Raw genomic sequence first — 21,601 nt, 5'->3', positions numbered from 1 at the left:
TTTGTAGTTTTTGGCTAACAAAAATATATTTTCAAGGGCACATTTGCATAACCAAGCGCAGAAGGACAAATCTAGCAACTGTTAGTCAACAAATGTTGCCTTATTTTCATTTTATTTTTATAGATGTATATACTTATATTATTTTTTATTTTATGTGCAGCACAAATAATGCATGCCTCATTTGTAGCTGCACCTGAAGGCTTATTAAATTCAACGAGCTTGCACAATATTAATGCATACATACATGTGCATACACATGTATATATTTACATATTGTTGGTCAAAGCTTCTGCGTCTTCCTGTTGACAAACAGCCATTACAGCAACAACAGCAACAAGATGAGCAACAAAATGAAATTATGATACCACAAGTCAGAGGAGCAACAAACCGGCCGAGCCAGTTGGCAGATTCGATTTACGTCAACATCATCGTCTGTCGGCTGTTCCGCACACACACACCCGACACCCCAAGCCCCGCACCACACACCCGACACCACACACCCGACACACGCACACATGCATCCGGCGGTTAGGGGCAGTCATGTAAATGTGATGCACATCCCTGTCCCTCTCCCTATCACTGTGCTCCTCTATGTATCGCAACTGGCTATCTCTTTCTTTGTCTATGTTTCCCGCTTCGCATGCGATATAATTATTAATAATAAAAACAAAGTGAAAATGTTGTTGCTGTTGCTGTTGTTTGTGTTGTTTTTGTTGTTGTCTCTGTTGTCGCTGTCCTCGTTGATGCATTTCCGCTGGGCTGCACTGTGACTTGCGTAGGTAATTAACACACACAGCAGGAGGGGCTTCTGGCTGACAGCACAGCCAGTGGAAGTCCGTCATCAAAGTGGACACCAGAGACAGTCGAGACAGCAGCTAAAACTGTGCGACAATTGAAAACTTTTTCCCGTAAGTGTTTTTCTCTACTCTAACAAAATGGGGCATCCGCAGCAGTTGAACTAACTAACTTTAAGATCTTGTTATAAATCTGTTGCTAACTAAGCTTAGCACAAAACTTTTAACTTTCAGCTCAAAAAAGTTCGAAGTTAGTTAAAAAAAATTTCCAAGCGAAGAAACAAAAGAAAAACTTAATAATAAAAAAAAAAAAAATCACAAGTTTTAAAAAGTTTAATATAAACAATAAATATAGTCGATTAAGTAACTAATGCTAAAACCATTACTTTATTAAAATTATTATTAAACTCGATTTAAGACAGAAATAAAAACAATGAAAAGATAAACATATAAAAAATATTATTATTCTAGAAAAAAAATATTAAATATTTTTTATTTATTTATTTTTTCTAATAATTAATAATAATAAATAATAAAAAAAAAGTTTTTTTGGTACCTCAAAAATCATAAAGGCTGTAATATTCAACTCTGTTGAAAACCCTTTTACTTAAACCTCTATTTAGGCTGCCTGCGAATTAATTTCATTTGCTAGCGTTTAAAAGTCCCTACATTTCCTTTCAACTTTTATTATCAAATGTTTTTTTTTTTTTTTTCGGTCCTTTTTTGTTTGCTTTTATTTTCCCTTGTTTTTTTGCTTTTTTATTGTTTATTTTATTTTTATCGTGCTTGACTTTGGCAGTGCGCTAATTATGACATTTTTCTTTCGAGCAATTACTGCCAAATGCTTGAGAGCACATTCAACATTAAGTATACGCCCCGTCCCGCCCCCATTTTCCCCTTTTTCGTCGCTCAGTAGCTAATACCCCTTGCTGCGCAGCTCGTGTATTTTGCTTTTCATTTGAAATTAAATTAAATGCTTATTTTTAAACTCGATTTGTAAAATTACATTTCGGGGATTTGGCATTAATAGTAGCAGCTGATGAATTTAGCTACATATATGTTTATGTGTATGTGTGTTTGACTTATGTTTGCTTGATTTTTATATAACTTTTATTTATGTTTGAAAACTTGGCACAGTTTTCACCCCAGCCAAATTGCAGCATGACGCAATTGACACGGCGACGAACGCTTTGAATTTTCTCCCAGATTTTCTTTGCGTCTTTTTCTGTATACCCTGCACCCATTGAAAATGGGAAATGAGTATAACGGTTGCGCTAAAATGTATGTAATAGGCAAAAAGAGGCGTGACAGACCTCATGAGGAATATATTCTTGATGAGGGAGACGAGCTGATAGATGTCAGATCTCAAAGCCTTTAAAAGGTAGAGACTTCCAAGAAAAGCTAGGCATATATGCAGTTATCAATTCTCGTAGTCGAGCAGTCTCGACTAGATTACGCTTACTTATTTTCTTCTTGTATCTTTTGGTTTTCGATTTTTGGCTTCAATTTGTTGGCAGCCAAATTGCAAACTAAATGTGCAGCAACAAATTATACACTGTAGTCATTATTCTGCAGTTATTTCGCAGGCATACGTTAATTACTTGCAAATTGCGTATACGACGCGTTGTCTGCTAAAATATAATTTATTCTAAAATTCTATTACTTGACGCACGCAGCCAAACCAAACGAAATGATTGCCACAAATCAGCAGATTAAATCGAAATTACTCATTATTATGCGAATAGCTATCATAAATATAATTTTCACTTGCCTCATCATTTTCGTGAACATCATCATCATCGTGATCATTAGAAAACGTGCCAACTTAGCCGTGGCCAAGCAGCTACAGCACAATTTATTCAGCTCTTGTAAACAGAAATATTAAAAGGCAATTGGCCGTTTGCATAGGCCAGATAGATTTCTCTTTGCGTGGTTCCATATTGAAATCAGGAAGTATTTTCAATTGGGATTTTTTTCATAATTATTTTAATAATTATTTATAGCTTCCATTTTTTCGACAATCAATGAAAAATACAGAAAAATTTGTATTTATTATTATTATAAAAATTTCAGCAGCTCTTAGTACAGTTCTCAGTCGATCAATAGATATTCTACATATGAGCTTTACTACTCCCAAACAGTAATGCGCATATTGTGTTATCTTTTCAAAAATTATTTATTTATTCATGAATCGTATCTTTACAGAAATTTCATAATATGTTTATTCCTTTTCAATGTTTCTTCAGTTGAAACAAGAGGGAAACGATCCAGTTCTAGACAAATTTGTGGTTCCCAAAAATTCAACATTGCCAGACTTCCTAAAGAGTTATTCAAATACAAGGTCATTCACACAAGGTCAATATATATGCATATTTGAACTTTTCTCTTTTATTTATACAAAGCGTCTCACATTTGTCTACCTTTGTTTAACACTCCACTGCATCGCAAGCATTCACATGCTGGCACATTCCTTGGAAACCAGCCCTGTTTTAGAGCTCCCTTGACACTACGGCCCAAACCCAATTGTAACTCAGCTCAAGCGTTATAAATCTAAGCAGGAAAAATGAACCATAACCAAAAAGTTTTTACCGCTGCGGCATTTGGCATATGCCGCTTGGTCAAGGCAAAGATTATTATTGAATATTTTATTTTGCAGCGGGCGCTAAAGCACACACACACACAAATGCAGAAAGGCACTCACAGAGTGTATACATTTGCATATAGGAAATATATTGAGCCAAAAATTACAAACTCAGCTGAAAATTATGGCATGAAAATTTTCAATGAACGCCCAACGCCAAAATATTGTCGAGTGCGAGCCGCACTTGAGAATTTTTTGTCGTTGCTGGGTGCACAGTGTGAAAAGTGCAAAGAGAGGCGCATAGTAGATATAGCTGTTGATTTGAGGGGAGAAAGGCCACTTGAGAAACAGGCGCGCAAATTTGTTGCCAACTTTTGCGGGAAAAAAGCATTGCCGTATATATATATATATCTGAAATATATATATATATATATATATATATATATGTCTGTGTGTGTTTATGTATTTGTATACGGTACACTAATTTGCTGCCGTCGCGCTGCTGCTTCTCGGCGTTTATCGTGCGGAACATTTTACATATTTATTTGGGCTATATTTGCCGTTTTCATTTTATGCATGGGCTAAGGATACAAATAAAAGGCAGTGGCAAGGACAAATGTACCAAAAGGAAACATCGATTTTATTTTTTTTTTTTTTTTTTCGTTCTCAAACATTTATTTTTATGTGAAACACTGACTTAAAGCGACACATTTGATATGAAATAAAGAAGAAAAATGAAAAAACAAAATGTGAATACATAAAACTTTATCAGCTCCTTTAAATATAAAATTTAATTTATGATGAACAACTATAGAGATGTTATAGGATAATATAACTTCTTCTGACCAAGGGCTACAGCTGGCGAATATTTAAATTGAGCCTAGAGAACAGTTTAAAATGAAAACTGGTAAATGAGTATATGATCCTTGAATATGAGCATTTGAATTACTGTAAATATAGATTTCAGAGAAATTCATTTCTTGAATTCATCAATTAAAATGATTTTACTAGAGGTCTCTCTCTCTCTCTCTCTCAGTCTCTCTCTTTAACTCGCTCCCTCTCTCTCTCTCGCCTTCCTATTCTCTTTTTTTCCGTTTCTCTCACTCCTCCCTTCCTTCTTTTCCTCCATCAGTAAATCGCCAAGCTGAAGCTTTAAATATTTATTATAAAAACTAAAAGCAGTCAAATAAAATAAATACAATTATAAATAATCATTCAGGCGTTGATAAGTTGTAATTTAAATTTTAAAAATATATAAACAGCTAATACCTAAAAAAAAAAAAAATGGTAATTCTTTACTATCATTTCATGTTTAAGCTTCATTTTAATAAAGCAGTTTTTTATAATAAAATTGCAATAACAAAAACCATAAGCTGACCTCTTATAAACCATGAACCATGACCATGAACAAAGACATTATTCATCTGCTTTTTTTTTTTGTGCTCTCATTCCTTTTATTTACCCTCAATTGTTTCGGCTAGCATATTATTTTGTGGGTTTGCTGACCCATGTTTAATGCGCTTATTGAACACACCAGCCACAATGGAATACAAATGAACTTTGTATAACCGAAACGGCCACAAAATCGGTTTACAGCAAAAATTCAAACAGAATTTTACTATAATTTATTTAAATGCACAAAATTTTTATAAATCCATATGCATTTCTAATCAATGTGAGTTGGCATAAATAAATATTATTGAAAATGAATCATAAATACACACACACAAACACACACAGACACAGTGACCAATGCGAAAAGTTAATTATGCGCAAATCGAAACCAAATGTTTTCGATCAGCCAAATGGGCAGCATGTCGAACAAAATTAACACTAATGAAACAAATGTAAATCAAGCCAACAACTGAAACACGACGCCCATTTGCGGAACTCAAAACTAAAAACGAGCAGCAAAAAACCAAACAAAATATATATAATTGCTCAAATACTCATTTTAGCTAGAGAAATAGGAATAGTAGGAATATGCCCTGTAAAAAGTAAAGTATGAAATATATGGGTGCATGTTTTGTTATTCAATGGTATTTAAAATTCATTGATAATACGTAACAAAATAATAAAATGTATTATAATGTTTAAAGTTCTTTAAAAATATATGAAAATTATAAAGACAAATGTTAATAAAATAAATTGAAGAGTATATATAAAGAAAAATACTTTTTCGATGATTATTATTATTATTTGAAAAATATAAAATAGAGATTTGTTCATCAGATAAATGCAACTTAATAATATCAAAATATTTTTATATATAGAAATCCTTTATTAACTTTAATATACCCACTTGCGCTTGACTAATTGTAACAGGGTATAAAGAGCACTGCGTACGCGAAGGGAAAGGACACGCTCCATTTAATGGCCAACTGTCCATTTGCCATCAAATTCAAGAATACAGAAAAAAAATCATAATACACATAATGAAAAAGAAATATATGTACGCAAGCAGACATCAATATAAAATATATTAAAGAAAATCTATATACACATATATATATATATAGATATATGTACATAAAAAAGATTTCAAGTGCCTGCAAAAGCAAATGCCTAACAAATTATTTATGAATGTTAATCAGATTTCATGCATTTTTTTTACGCTGCTACTAATGGAATTTATAATTTTTGCTCGAGTGCTTAACTCCGACTGAAAAATGTAATTAAATGAGCGTATCAATAAAAATCCAAATGCATGTGCTCTGTAGCGCTAATTTGCTGTCTGTTTGGTTCACGCCTTCCTAAAGTGCCACGATGCATATGAGTAATGGGCGATGGAACAATAACTAATCATGATCTATGCCAGCTGACAGAGCCAATAAACTCGGTGTGTTTGCTTGGCTGCCTGGCTGGCTGCTTGAATATTTCACGAATAGAACGGTTGCCACCAGATAAAGGCCTCCATAAATGCCTTCTACACTCCTGACTTTCCGCTGCTAGCTGAATCAGCGCTACGCGGATGGGGTTGGGACTGTGGCAAGGGTAGGGGTAGGGAGCAATGCCAAAGGGGCTACGGCTGTGTGTAGCAGACGCAAATGCAGACACAAAAGCAGACGCCGCGTCGACGACGACAACAACAACAACATCAGAAAAACAAATAGGATCATTGCAGAACGGGTGTATACGATTTAGCAATACACCTGTATTTGACTGTTTAACAATTATGCACATGACTGTAATGCATTCCCTCCAGGGCCTTTTAAACTGTGATGCTATGCTTTAAAATTGTATACCCATCGTCATCGAAGAAGAAGCTTTATTGCATAAAGATTTTATTTATCATTTAAAGACTGTTTATTTCATAATAAATACCAATAGTTAAAATTACATGTTGAGGTCTCCAATGAAATTAATCGCATTGAGCATTCTGCAAATGGATTTCTGAGAATTTAAATAATAATAATATAAAAACATTTACACATATTTAAAATAAATATAAAAAAATATATATGAAACATCATTTATTCATTCTCTAACCCAAAGTACTATATCCCACTCATAGGCAAACCTATATACCCGTTTACATCTACATTTCACACCAATATAAACAGTAGTATAAATAGAAAAAAAAAAAAGAAAACAAGAGAGAAAAAACAGAGAGAAAGAAAGAGAGCAGAATATATTGCCAAAATAGCAAAGTAATTGCGAATCGTAAAACTCGTACAGGCATATATAAGTGCTATATAGAGCAGCCACCCCAAATGGCTAACAATTCTACGATATGTGTGTGTGTGTGTGTGAGTGTATGTGTGTACTTGAGAGGGTCGTTTATGCGCTAGGCTATTGAATATGTTTATAAGGCCCATTTGCTTCGCTCAGTAAACACTCTTTTCAGCACTTTATCAGCCAGTTTATCAGCAAGTTAAATGTAAATGCAAGACAGATGAAATGTCAGTATTGCCAACAGACATCAGAGCAGGTAAGTTGTGAAACTAATCATTTTTAATTACTGCCTATGAATATATATAAATTTTTTTATTTTTATCCAATATTTCTTTCACACTTAAAATTCTGGTAAACAATTTAATAGACCCTCGCATAATGTTAGCTTTATTTACATTTATTTATAGCTTCATGCTCTCTCATTAAATACGCCCGTATGTGAGTTTGTATTGTTGCGTGTGGAAGCCGTGTGAATGTCTCGATCCCTTGTCAGATGTTGACGCGTCGTACGGCTGATGATGCTGGCGATGATTAGCAATGAGCCAGCTTGACACATTACGCATACGCGCAGTATGCCAAAGGCCTCCCCTCTCTACCTCTCCCTCTCGCTATCCCTCTCTCTCTTTCTCTCTGCCTTTTGAGTTAATTGACGTAAGTGCACTTCCAGTAAGTTGCACGCAAGTGCAATTAAACAGCTTGACACAAGGCGGCATTAATGTTGGACGCCAGACGTCTGGCAGCCAGGATATGGGCCAGCTTTCACTCTCTCTCTCTAGCAGTTGGTCTCCCTCTCTCTCTGTTGCTCTCTCTCTCTCTCTATCTATCTCTCGTTTTCTTTCATCTTTTGAGTATCGTTTGTCTTCATTCATTGCGCTATAAAAGTCGTAAATTGTAAACGCTTTGTAGGTCATTGCTGCCAGCCAGCACAGCTAGCAAGTTTTAGTCGAACTTTTGCAGCCACCGCCACCTGCAGTCCGTCCGGCCGTCCGTTCGTCCGTCTGCCTTTTGTAAGTAACAAAGCGAAAATTTATTCGCTTGACTGAACGGTCAGCAAAATGGCGCCAAAGTTCAAAGCTCGCATCAGCAACTGCAGCTGGCAGGAGTTTGGGCAGGAGCAGCAGGAGTAGCAGCAGCAGCCACTCAATGGCTGGACAATGCTGCAGATACGTCTCGCATCGCAGCTCTTTGTTTACGGGGCTTGGGTCATTCGGCTGAGGTTGAGGTTGAGGTTGAGCCGTAGCCGCTGCTTGCAATTTTATTGCAAATTGTTTTCAACCTATTTTTTTTTTCTTCTTCTTCTTTTGCGGTCATGCAAAATGCAGAGCATGCCCACAAACGTGGCGAGGCGCTTGCAACCAACTGGCATTTGGCTATAAAACAAAATGTTGCTGCAGTGGCTCAGAGCCTACACAATGGTTGGTTTGTTGGTCGGTTGATTGGTGTGCGAGGGGCTCACACAGCCCACAGCCCGTATCCCGTAGTCCGTTGTCTGTAACCCGTAAATGGCAGCATTCCATACGTGACGTGACACGTGATGTTGCCTCGAAACTTAAAACATGATTAGGGCGTGCGGGCGTGGTATGTGCATAACTGAAAGAGTTTTCAGTGGAAGCTTTGTGAGAAGAGCTACACAACTAAAAGAGAATGCTGATGGCTTTTTTTAGTTCCAACTTTTTAAAGTTCACTCTCAAGCGATATTTTAGCAAAGATGCAGCCTTAAAGATAGTCGTGGCATCTTACTAAACAAATAACTGAAGTAAATAACAAATAATACATTTTATCAAATATAATATCAATATCAATTTCATATAAACTTTAACTTTAAACTTTAAACGATATCTATGTGATTTATTTGGAACTTATAGAAAGCGATCAATATTGTTTAACATCAAATGGCATTTATTAAGTAAAACTATTTATCATTTGGGGTTTTTGGCGATATCACTAGGCGACATAAGGGGTGAGTGTAAAATATAATCTTTATATGTATTTCTTATATATATAATGTACATATTATAATAATAGAATATCACACGAGTCATTCGATATGTCAAAGACAGATAAAAAGCCCTTCAGAAAGAATAGATTAGCATTATATCATTAAGTAAAATGATTGTATGTGTCTAAGTCTATGAAGTCATTAAAATCAAAGATTCTAGTATACTATTTTCACATATCCGTATCCAGATTCATTGACCATGTCATAAGATAGAAAAATGATAACATGATACCAATTATGCATGCTGTGCAAGTAAGTATATATGTACTTATGTATACATATAGGGCAGCCTTATCATTCGTGACATTTATCAAAAACTAGTACATTGCCTTCATTAGCCCCATTTCCCGCTTTAAAATTCTTTTTGAACCTCTCTCGCAGCTTGTTCAAAATTCCAAATGTTTTCAGACCTTGCTTCCTACGCATACACATAAAGGTATTTATTGAAATGCAAACCATGCATACATATACATATATATATATATGAAAACATATGCCAAAAACAATGCGGAGATTTACATATACACACAGACACTCGCATATGTATGGAAAGCAGCAGAGACATAGAAAATATGCAGGCAAATTGAGAGTTTTGTATTGTTTGAAAGTATTGTTATGTGTATGCACACAGTATATTATATGAACATGTGTCCAATGTTACATGCATGTAATTATATGCATACATACACACGTATGTACAATTAATTTGGCACACATTGCCGCATAATTAATTTTCGTCTTTTTTTTTTTTTTTGTATTTATTTTGGTCGTCTCCGACGCAGTTGCCACTGCGGCAATTGAGTAAATCCGTGGCAATTGGCAATTATACAAAATTTCGCGCATAGACAATTGCAAGTCCCACTGCAGACAGACGTAAATAGATTGTAAGCACTGTGTGTGTGTGCTAGGTTAGGGTTGACACATTTGCTTCGCTCGGTGAAAGTGCCAAAGTGCGAAAGAGAGCAAATCTAAATCGGGCTGTGATTGATGAGAATGGTAGACTCCAATGATGGGCCCACTGACAGACAACAAATGATTCATCTGTCACACTCACACACATACACCACGCACGCCCACATGCCAAAGGTTATTCGAGCTTTAAATGTGAAGAGTATTTTCAGTTGTGTGGAGAGCTTTAACCGACATGCATGCTAATAAATAACTGTTCTGCTACTCACCGAACGCAGCATAAAAGAGAGAAAGCGTTTGAAACGAGTTTCTCTCTCTCTCCCTTTCTGTGTCTGTATGTGTGTTCCTATGTAACTATTAAAGCACCGTCGGCGTCAAAGTTGACTGCGCTAATGGCAATGCGCCTTATGATATTTACCGTAAACCACATACGAGCACATTATCCATGAGACCTGCAGGTGTCACAACATTGTGCGTGGACACATACATACATACATATGTATGTATGTCTTATATGCAGATGTAGATATGTACAAGGAATCACCGTTGCGAAAATACCATAACAAATCCCGCGATACAAATCCGCATAACTTCAAACGTTGCCGACGTCGACGTCGTTTATTTGTATAAAATTAGTTTATGACGCGCTAAAACAAAAGGCGTACAAATACATACACACACGAACACACTAATAGACGAACACACGCTGCCTTTAAACAGACACTTAAAAAGTGCTTTGTGCGCCAAAGTTTATTATTTTAATAATTCGTTATATTTTGGCGGCTCTTTGACGTACAGCAACAAAAACGGCCAAATGGACTGCACCGTGTGAATCGAGCATGGCAACTATTTTAACCGAATGTTTAACCACGAATTTACACGAAAAAAAAATTATAATAATAATAAAACACAAAACTCAAACGCATGATATGCCAACAATTTGTTTATAATTGTTGCCATTGGTGTTGCTCCAACATGTGTGTGCGTTATTAATTGCAATAAATGATGCCAAGCGTAGGCGTTGATTTTTGTTGTTTTTTTTTGGCTTGGGCATTTGTGCGTAACGTACCATTCAAAAATGCACACCAGCGCCATCTAGCAAGTTTGCGGATAGCAATAGTTGTGCGCACTCGCTTATCGATATTAGTCTATTTCAAACTGTTTTTCAAGTAATTCTCTTTTTTTATGCTATATTTTATTTAAATATTGAAAGGAATGAAATTTAATTTAAATTGTATTATTTTTAACGCTCTGTTTAAACTACAGCGCCATCTAGCGCAATTGTGCGAATCCGAAATGTATGTGAACGATAACTTTGCGCGCTTTGCTACCGATAATTGAATTTGTTTTGAATTTGATAGATCACTGAATAAATACAGATGTGAATATATGTAAATACGCTAAAAATATAATAACATTTATTTAATTTACAGTTCTTAAATGCAATTATTCATTAATTGAATACGTGACAGGGAGCTACATCCTCAATTTCCTGGCCATCCAGCGTTTTTATCTGACATTCACACAGAAAATGCACAATTTTGCGTTCCGCCTGCCTTCGTTGCTCCACATTCAGCCCATCCAGCAGCATTTGGACCTTGCTTAGCAGGCTCTTTGATGTCTGTGCGGGCGTATTATTAACTGCCTGTTGCAGAGCTTGAAGGCAATCCCTCGACTGTTGTAGCACGGTCTCCATATTTGAGATAACTGTTCCCATTAGCTTTTCAGCTGTGGGTAAGGCTGGATCCTCCTCTCTGCAGGAGGTTGAGGGATCAGAGACTGACGCATCTGTTAAACTTGTCTCTACAGCTGTCTCCTGCTCTTCTCCTACTAGCTGCTGCTGATGTAGCTGCTGCTGCTCCGCTTCTAGTTCTGTTTGCTCCAACAAATCCTGCTCGTCGAGTACAAATTCCATATGCGCTTTGTGGCCCGTCTCGTTCAGCACCTCGAAATCCTGTTGATGCTCATACTGTAGCTCCTCATCATCCTCTAGTTCCTCCTCCTCCAGGTCCTCGTCCTGGTCATTGTCAGTGCTATAAGGATAGTCTGCACCCCAAATGAGATTCGTCACCCTCTTCTCCGTTTGTTCTTGTCCTTGAGCCACTTTCGGTGGTCTGCCCCGTTTCTTGATATTCTCGATGATCAGCGGCACACCCTTGCGAAAGTGCCGACCCAGAAAGAGCAGATCATTGAAATATCTCCAGGTAATAGGTGCCGATTGATTGATCTGATGATTACGATATTCGCGTGCAAAACGGTCGCGCAATTTTTTCCAGCGATTATAGCAGAGTTCCTCTAAAAAAAAAGAATATTTATAGTAATAAAGAAGGTTCACCAAATACTCTACTCTACCCGAAACGCTCAGGCTCTCAGAGATCGCTCGCCAGGCATCATTTTTCGCCGATAAATTCTTGGAGATTCTTATTTTATGCCTATCATAGAGCACGGGATGAAGTTTGACCAGCTCAATGAGCTGCTTGCATAGCTCAATATCCTCTGCATTCTCCACGTAATCCTCCTCCCGCTGCTTCTTCTCCTGATCCTCCAGTCGCGTTCGTCGTGGCTTTCGATGCCGCGGCTCGAATTTCATTGCATCCAAATTTTCATGCTTAACCAAACCATGTTTGTAGTGATCCTTGAGGAAGAGCAGACGTGGAAACATATCCCAATAGGTGGGACTGTCGGGATTCTCCTGGAACCGACGAAACTCCTTACCGAAGCGATCTCGAATGCTTTTCCAACGGGTAATGCAGGCTCGCTCGCTGGCTCCCAATTTTAGGGAAATGGTTTTCCACGCTGCGTCCTTGTTGGCTGCATTCTTGGCACTGCGCGCACTGTCCTTATCATAGAGTATTGGATACTTTTCAATCAATTTAATCAACTCAACGTCATCCATTTATTTGTTTTACTTAACCAAACACTAAAATAACAAGCAAACGGACTTTATTTATTTACTGTTTACAACCACTAACCAGAGAGTTAGTGTTACAACTCTGCTTATGCCAGGGCTACGTGCCCCTATCGATATATGTACGTATATCGAGCACATAATAGTACTCCGATACTTACATCGCTAAGCCATTCGTTTTGGCTGGCCACACACAAGTGCCAAGTACCTGGCCACATGGATACGCGTATTGCACATTTTTGCTACTTTTACAATAAATGAATAATTGCAATTAGTGAAAATTATAGCTGCAGCAGACAATAAACTGCAAAGCAAAAGAAACCCCACACACACACCATAACTGAAGTGTGAACATTGTAAAAGAAAATTGCTGAGGCAGCAAGCGTGATTGTGTGTGTGTTGGAATTTGCAAGTGTGTGTGCGCCCGGAGATCAGCCAAAAAAAGCCGACAGCAAACGCTGCGCCCATTTTTTGTTGTTGATTCATTAAATACGCTACACGCGCATACACACACACATTTATATTCATATAAATATACCAAGGCTTGTGTGTATGTATTTATGTTGTTTTTTCTTCATATGTGTGCATGTACGAATGCCTGTGTGTTGGTGAGTTGGAGCAGCCAGTCCAGCAATCTCCCCCATAATAAGTAACAGTGTCTCTCACACCAACACCAACAAACGTGTTCGCAGCAGCGACTGCGACAACGGCAGAAGCAGCAGAGGCGGCAGCGGCAGCAAAGAAACAGTTACCGCACTAAAGAGCGCCGCATTCGCAGCCGGAGCGGCAAAAGCAACGTCATAAATTTGTCATCGCTTTTTGGTTATTTGCTAATTAAGCACAGCTAAATTTAATATCGAAAAAAAAAAAACAAACAAACACATTAAATCAAGATGATATTGCTGGAAATCAATAATCGCATCATCGAGGAAACGCTCCTGGTTAAATACCGCAATGCACTGGCTGGGTGAGTCCTCTATTCTACGTCTCGTTCGCTCTAACTGTAAAATTGCCCCCATTTTCTATTTTATTTTTATCTATTTTCTTGCCTTATGCCTGTGTTATCAATGCTCGTTCCGATTATCAGCATACTTTACACGCACACACACTCATTGAAGAGCCTTAAAAATCGGGTGTAGTTCGAACTTGACGTACACTCATGCACTCTAATCAGTGTGCGTGTGAGCGTATGTGTAAGTGTATGAGTAAGTGACTATGCTCCCATCACCCGGAGCCAAGCACACAGTATTTATTGAGTTATTTTAGCTTGTTTATCGCATCATAATGCATAATCCCCCCCGTTATACGTTAAACACCTCTCTCTTTCACACACACGCACACGAGCTCAAATAACAAATGCACTTGAGTCATCGCCGCAGTCTCCGAAAGGGTACCGACTGCCAAAGAAACACAAAACACTCAATGCTATACTCGGTGGAGTCAAAGTGGCATATTTTGGATTATTCTAATCTGTGTCTCAAATGCTCCAAAATCAACCCAAAGACGAACGGCATCCTGTTTAATGAATTATATTACAACAGATGACTTGTGTTCGTGTACAACTGACAAATTCTGTTATATTATGTGGAGTCAAAGTGGCATATTCTGGGATTTCCTCTCGATCTGTGTCTCAAATACTCCCAAATAAACCCAAAGACGAACGGCATCCTGTTTAATTAATTATATTAAAACAGATGACTTGTGTTCGTGTACACCTAACCCAATCTGTTATATTCTGTGGAGTCAAAGTGGCATATTCCGGGATTTCCTCTCGATCTGTGTCTCAAATACTCCCAAATAAACCCAAAGACGAACGGCATCCTGTTTAATTAATTATATTACAACAGATGACTTGTGTTCGTGTACACCTAACCCAATCTGTTATATTCTGTGGAGTCAAAGTGGCATATTCCGGGATTTCCTCTCGATCTGTGTCTCAAATACTCCCAAATAAACCTAAAGACGAACGGCATCCTGTTTAATTAATCATATTAATACAGATGACTTGTGTTCGTGTACACCTAACCCAATCTGTTATATTCTGTGGAGTCAAAGTGGCATATTCCGGGATTTCCTCTCGATCTGTGTCTCAAATACTCCCAAATAAACCCAAAGACGAACGGCATCCTGTTTAATGAATCATATTACAACAGATGACTTGTGTTCGTGTACACCTAACCCAATCTGTTATATTCTGTGGAGTCAAAGTGGCATATTCTGAGATTTCCTCTCGATCTGTGTCTCAAATACTCCCAAATAAACCTAAAGACGAACGGCATCCTGTTTAATTAATCATATTAATACAGATGACTTGTGTTCGTGTACAATACCCTAAATCTGTTATACTCCTCGGAGCCATATTGGCATTTCGTGTATCGGAAATACTCTCAAATAAACCCAAACACAAACTCAAACTATTAAGATCCGATTTAAGAACTTTATTAATCATACAATATTTCTATTTTGTATATTATCAGCTAGGCATGCGTATGATAAGATATGGAATGAAGGAAATTGTTTATTAATACATTATTACAATTCTATTAAATTTTTCATTGCAGACTCAAACCAGAATCGATAGATATATTAATCGCAGATTTCGACAGTGTATTATATCATATTTCCAATGTGAATGGTGATAAAACAAAAGTGCGGGTGAGTCTTATAAATGTTTTTAATTTAGTACTATTCATTGCTAACTATTGAATAACGAAAACATATTTTGCAATTTAAATAGATAAGCATTTCGCTTAAGTTCTACAAACAGCTGCAGGAACATGGAGCCGATGAGTTGCTGAAGCGAGAATACGGAAGTCTGTTAACTGAGACAGAAAAAGGTACGAACAAATATTTTGGTACAATAATGTGTATCGAAATTAAATGTTTTCAAATTGCTTTTAGGTTACAATGTTTCTGTACTTATTAATCTTGAGGATATACCCTCGGACTGGGAGCAGATTGCAAAGAGAATTGGACTGCTAAAACGCAATTGTTTCGCCTCTGTGTTCGAGAAATATTTTGACTTCCAGGAACAGGGCGAAGAGACCCAAAAGCGAGCAGTCATTAACTACCGCAACGATGAGACACTGTGAGCAGTACATATAATATAACTAAAATCTATAGTTTAGTTAATCTAACCTTTATCGATAGTTATGTGGAGGCAAAGCCTGATCGTGTCACCGTAGTGTTCAGCACCATTTTTAGGGACGAGGACGATGTAATCATTGGCAAGGTATTTATGCAGGAATTGAGGGAAGGACGACGTGCATCGCATACAGCGCCACAAGTGCTCTTCTCGCATCGTGAACCACCTTTGGAACTGGCTAATAGCGATGCCCGGGTGGGCGATAACATTGGATATGTTACATTCGGTACGTAACTCATCCACTTGCTAAAGCTCTGATCTACAACCCACGGAGTCAAAGTGGCATATTTTGAAATATAAATTACGATTTGTGTCTCAAATGCTCCAAAATCAATTTATAGACGAACGGCATCCTGTTTAATTATTCATATTACAACAGATGACTTGTGTTCGTGTACACTTAACCCAATCTGTTATATTCTGTGGAGTCAAAGTGGCATATTCAGGGATTTCCTCTCGATCTGTGTCTCAAATACTCCCAAATAAACCCAAAGACGAACGGCATCCTGTTTAATAAATCATATTACAACAGATGACTTGTGTTCGTGTACACCTAACCCAATCTGTTATATTCTGTGGAGTCAAAGTGGCATATTCAGGGATTTCCTCTCGATCTGTGTCTCAAATACTCCCAAATAAACCCAAAGACGAACGGCATCCTGTTTAATAAATCATATTACAACAGATGACTTGTGTTCGTGTACAATTGTTTTAATCTCTGATAAATTGACTAAATGGTTATGCGAATGGCAATCTGTTTAACAAAGTTTGCTTTGTCACTTGTTTTAGTCTCCACTAAATCTATTATACACACTTAAGCCTAGTCCATTCCAATTAAACTAACTAATTATATTTGGTTAATTTTTGCAGTGCTATTCCCTCGACATACCAACAAGGAGACCCGGGATAATACTATAAATTTAATACACATGTTCCGAGACTATTTGCATTATCACATTAAGGTTCGTATCAGATCAGAGTATAGTCTGTAATATATATATATATATATATATATTAATACATTCCCACTTTATAATAGTGTTCAAAGGCGTATATTCATTCCCGCATGCGCGCAAAAACTTCAGACTTCCTCAAGGTGCTAAACCGTGCAAGGCCCGAATCGAAGAGTACGGAAAAGAAGACTATCACGTAAGCTATATAACAGTTTTTATAGAATGCTTTATTACAATATTAATAATACTCTTTATTTATAGGGGGAGAACATTCATACGCAAAGAATGATGCGCTCAGTATAATTAGTTGTTTTTATATATAAATATAAAAATAAAAAAAAAAAAAGTGTATTAAAAAACAAAAAGAATTGAGATAAACAGCAGAATTTTTGGCAAATGAAAGCAAATGTTTCCAAAACTAAATGGTGAAAATAAGCCCAAACAGTAAACAGAAATTAAAAGAAAGTATTCCAAGAGAGCTAACTCTAAGCCGAAGCAAGTTAATGAACAATAAAACAAAACAAATATAATAGTTATGCGTTAAATAATTGAAATTGTGTGTATTTGTCGAGTCAGTAGTAAGTGAAACAGAATCAAGTGTGAGTTAATTTGTTACAGTCATCGCCAAAAGTCATACATTATGTATATCAAGCACTAAACAATTGTCAAACAGAAACATTTTTATAACTAAATGCCTAATAAATCTAAGTGAAACAGTCAAGTCGCAAAGGAAAGCAAAAATCAATCTGTTAATGTCGCAATTGTCGTAATGCTGCCCAAAATCAGACAACCCCCTAGCCTGTATATGTAGAGAATTAAAAAAAAAGAGAAAAGAAAGAACAAAAATACTAAAAATAAAAACTTTGATACTTTAATAAATCCAATTTAAAATTAAACAAAACAAAAAAAAAAACTAATGGAAATATTTTGTTTCAATTAAAAGCGATAAAACCGAATGCAATAAAAGTAACAAATTAAAATTCTGGACTAGTGTTGTTATAACTGTATTGGTATATATATATATAGATAAGTATAACAGTTTAGTATAACAAATCAGATCTTAAATTTAACATTCTGCTTCTCGTTCATGCTCTCCACACTGGCCTGCAGGTTCAGATAGTCACTCTGAATACGCGCACAGACTGCAATAGAGAGTGAACAGATCTAGAATGAATATATATCTAAATATACATATATATTTATCAATACATATGCGTAATACTTAGATAGAGCTACTTACATTGGCAGTGCCTTTGTTATAATAATTATTATTGAATCATAAATGTATTCCAATAGATTTCATGTGCGTTTTTGGTGAAATGTTGCATATGAGAAATTTACAGAGAGAGAGAGAGAGAGAGAGGCCTAGGGATCATCATATTGCTCCAATTTGATATAAGCAAGTGCTGCGTGATAGAAAAGTGATAGAAGTGAGTGTTATTTATATAGTTCAGTTCAGTTAAATAGACACCGAAAGCTCTATGAATATTTATTTGTATATGGATCAAGTTAAAAAGGGTTTCTATGAAAATTTACATATATATCCATCGTCCATCCTCTTTGGGTATTTTGTAATAATAATAATAATAAATATTTATAGAGAAATATGTTGTATGACGTAATATCGCCTGAAGCTAAAAATAAAGCTAGGAACTTTACGAAAACTTTACTTTTTTGAGCTTTAAAACTTTAAAATTAAAAATATTATATATTTAATATTTATATTTTCAATGCTTTAACTATTATTATTATTCCTACTTTTTTTTTTTTTTTTTGTTTTTTTTTTTTGTGCTCCCCGCAGTATTTTGAATCAGATATACATATATATATATATTTATATATAATATAGCCATATACATATGTACTTTTTTTATCAACCTCTTAACTGTTTGTTTAATAGAGCTTTCGCTGTATGTATAATTGAAACTAGCGTGCACTATGTTGTAGGCTTAGACAAGCTGAAGGCATCGTTTATCATATTTTACGAGTAACATACATACACACACATGCGTAAGTCTACGAAACACAAAAAAAAAGGATACTAGGAAAAACTAAACTTGAAAAAAAATTTATATGAAAAAGGGCTTGGCATTCGCATATGGGTGACAATGGAGTAGAAACTGGGGCAAATAATACACAGAAATCGTTGTTTTAGAGTTTTTAGATATTGCTCCATAAACATATAAATATATTTATATTACTTTATAAATGTCTTACCTTTCTGCAGATCCATATCATCCATTTCGGAGTTTTTAATCTGTTGCAGTTTCTCGCGAAACTTTTTGGTAATTTGCTTGCGTTGATAATCAGCTTCGATTTCCTGTTTGGTGCGCGGTATACGGAATCGAATGCAACAACAGACCATGATCACTGCAAAGATACCCTGTATTTCAGCACAGACTTGCATATATGCAACGGTGGACAGGGAAACACTCACTAATACTCATTAGTATGCCCAGGACAGCGGCTATGATGTGCCATCGTCGAAAGCCGCCAATGGTAATTTTTTCCAGCCACGCTTCCTTGGGATCTATATCAAAGATATCCGTATCATCGTCCATATTCGATTTCTATTTACTTAGATCCCTTATATTTGGAGTAGCCGCAATTTCACGTCTGGCTGTGTGGCCTGGCCAATTCGAACTGTTCATTTCATTTAGCCACACTCAATATTTCTTTGACTGAACTGGGTGCTAAAAGTATACAAACAAATGAGCGAGCCTTTGGGCTGCGACTAATCGCGACCCACCCTGTACGGAATGTGATTGAAAGATTCTTAAATATCCTAGAAATATTCCACTTCAACTGGAATTATGCTGTTTAACAGCATTTTCGATTTTAAAAACATTTTTCGAAAAATAACAATTGAACTGGACACACCCTGTATATTGAAAGTGTAGCGTTAAGGTGTTAAATAATAACTAATAGTGCAAATTCTTGATTTGGAAATTAAATATTCAGTTTTAAAATCGAATATAAATTTTCATTTTATACTATAAAAACCGCATTCAGCTCATTTGAATACAAAACTCAAGTCCATATACCCCATTAGATGCGCTGCTAATTCATACTTCATAGTACTGCTAGATATTTCTTAAACAATGTAGGGGACAATGGACACCTTACCAGAACTGGGTGCGGTTGTTAAAACTGAAGCATACCGTTAGCCGCGTGCCACCACAGCAGGACAAAGTAATTTTGCATACTACTAGCTAACAGATAGCCAAAGGGAGACAGCGAGAGCGACTTTATAAGTAGCGACCGTAACCCCAACAGGAGACAACATGCATATGGTTAGTTACAAGAGGGCGCCACATGCTGGGCACACCCAGTAGACCAGCTAGTAGCTAGGAGCTACCAGCGCTAGCAGGACTCGCCCCCAAACTAGTTTGTTAGATATTTAATTTGTTGACTTTTTGCCAGCTATGAAAACGGCAATGGTGAAGAAGGGCATGAGCGGGGGAGAAGGGGCCCGACTGGGTGTCAGCCTAATGACTGTGGCATTTACTTTCTCTTTTTCTCCCTCACTCATTCTGTCGCGCTTTGCGTGTTTGTCGCGGGCGTTAAACATTATGTGATTGCAATTACACATATTGAATTGATAGATGACCTTTATTAATAATGAAAATAAAAAGCAGGTTAGGCTGGGAAGTGATAAAAGATATAAATAAAAATCGATCTAGAAGAACATATTTATTAAATCAATTACAAATTTCTATAAAAACAAATATTTAAATAAAATTTTTCAAATATATCAATAGAGTTTTTTTAACGAAACTATTTTTTAATGAATTCTAATTGCCATTAATTTTGTTTATGTATATTCGCTCCACTGTGTCCTGCCCCAATGACCTAAAAAAAAATAAATATGAAAGCTCAATGTGAAAACTGTAAATAGATAACGTTAACGTAACACACTTTAAACTCACGACTTTACGTTGCCTTACGTAAAATCAAATGTGGCAACGCCGCAGTATTCACAATGAACACGCTGCCAGACTCGCCCAATCGTGCGCCTGTGCACAGAGCAGTGTTACCGTTAAAAACGAACGAGTTGCAATGGACGCACACTCACACACACACACACATATATTCATATATAGGCGATGCCACACACATGGCAGCTTTCATTGAGGCACTCATTCAACAAAAATATATGCTTATCCTTGCCACAGCGCTGCTCAGTTTCAGTTGAGGCTCTCGTTCGGTGGCACACACGCTGGGCTCGTCGCAGGCCAAAAAGAATTCAAACAAGAGAAACATACAATTCATAAAATCACAAGAGAAAGAAGAAGAAAATAACTCTATTTAAACAGTTTAAAAAGATTTAACCGAAGAAAAAATACATATAAAAAAAAAGATCATTAGTAGAAACTGCAATTGCTGTAGTCGTTCCATTGTACGTATTCGTAACGGGCGTGTGTGTGCCTGTGCGTGCGGGAGTGTGAGTAAGTGAGCATGTGTGTGTGTTGAGTACATAATAGGGCCATGGAGTTTTATTGAAAAACGAAACAAGAAAGAAAAAACGTTATTGCCTCGCATAGAGCAATATATATATATATATAGGCAATACCACCAGATCTCAGAGGCCACACACACACATATTGAGAGTGGAAAAAGTTTTACCGTTTGCCATG

The 21,601-nt window shown here is 36.5% G+C and overlaps 3 protein-coding genes across 3 annotated transcripts; 1 reads left to right on the top strand and 2 right to left on the bottom strand.

The window, feature by feature from the left end:
- Window positions 1–11,354: 11,354 nt before the first annotated feature.
- LOC6577556 lies at window positions 11,355–12,959 on the bottom strand. Its single transcript, XM_002003476.4, has 2 exons — window positions 12,311–12,959; window positions 11,355–12,253 (listed from the first exon to the last, which is right to left on the bottom strand). The coding sequence occupies exons 1-2, from the start codon at window positions 12,852–12,854 to the stop codon at window positions 11,412–11,414; spliced, it is 1,386 nt and encodes a 461-aa protein (XP_002003512.1). The 5' UTR covers window positions 12,855–12,959; the 3' UTR covers window positions 11,355–11,411.
- Window positions 12,960–13,045: 86 nt separating this feature from the next.
- Window positions 13,046–17,512, top strand: LOC6577546 (actin-related protein 2/3 complex subunit 2). The gene is made up of 8 exons (XM_002003475.4): window positions 13,046–13,833; window positions 15,428–15,521; window positions 15,604–15,703; window positions 15,768–15,954; window positions 16,017–16,237; window positions 16,882–16,973; window positions 17,051–17,160; window positions 17,226–17,512. Exons 1-8 carry the CDS (start codon window positions 13,760–13,762, stop codon window positions 17,251–17,253), a joined length of 906 nt encoding a protein of 301 aa, XP_002003511.1. The 5' UTR covers window positions 13,046–13,759; the 3' UTR covers window positions 17,254–17,512.
- Window positions 17,513–17,950: 438 nt separating this feature from the next.
- LOC6577545 (transmembrane inner ear expressed protein) lies at window positions 17,951–20,630 on the bottom strand. The gene is made up of 3 exons (XM_002003474.3): window positions 19,402–20,630; window positions 19,182–19,334; window positions 17,951–18,106 (listed from the first exon to the last, which is right to left on the bottom strand). Exons 1-3 carry the CDS (start codon window positions 19,523–19,525, stop codon window positions 18,018–18,020), a joined length of 366 nt encoding a protein of 121 aa, XP_002003510.1. The 5' UTR covers window positions 19,526–20,630; the 3' UTR covers window positions 17,951–18,017.
- Between the last annotated feature and the right edge of the window lie 971 nt (window positions 20,631–21,601).

This window comes from Drosophila mojavensis, unplaced genomic scaffold, assembly GCF_018153725.1.
Source record: "Drosophila mojavensis isolate 15081-1352.22 unplaced genomic scaffold, ASM1815372v1 contig_36, whole genome shotgun sequence".
Taxonomy (NCBI): domain Eukaryota; kingdom Metazoa; phylum Arthropoda; class Insecta; order Diptera; family Drosophilidae; genus Drosophila; species Drosophila mojavensis.
The sequence above is the reverse complement of the archived record's forward strand: the minus strand, read 5'-3'. Positions and strand labels throughout refer to the sequence as shown.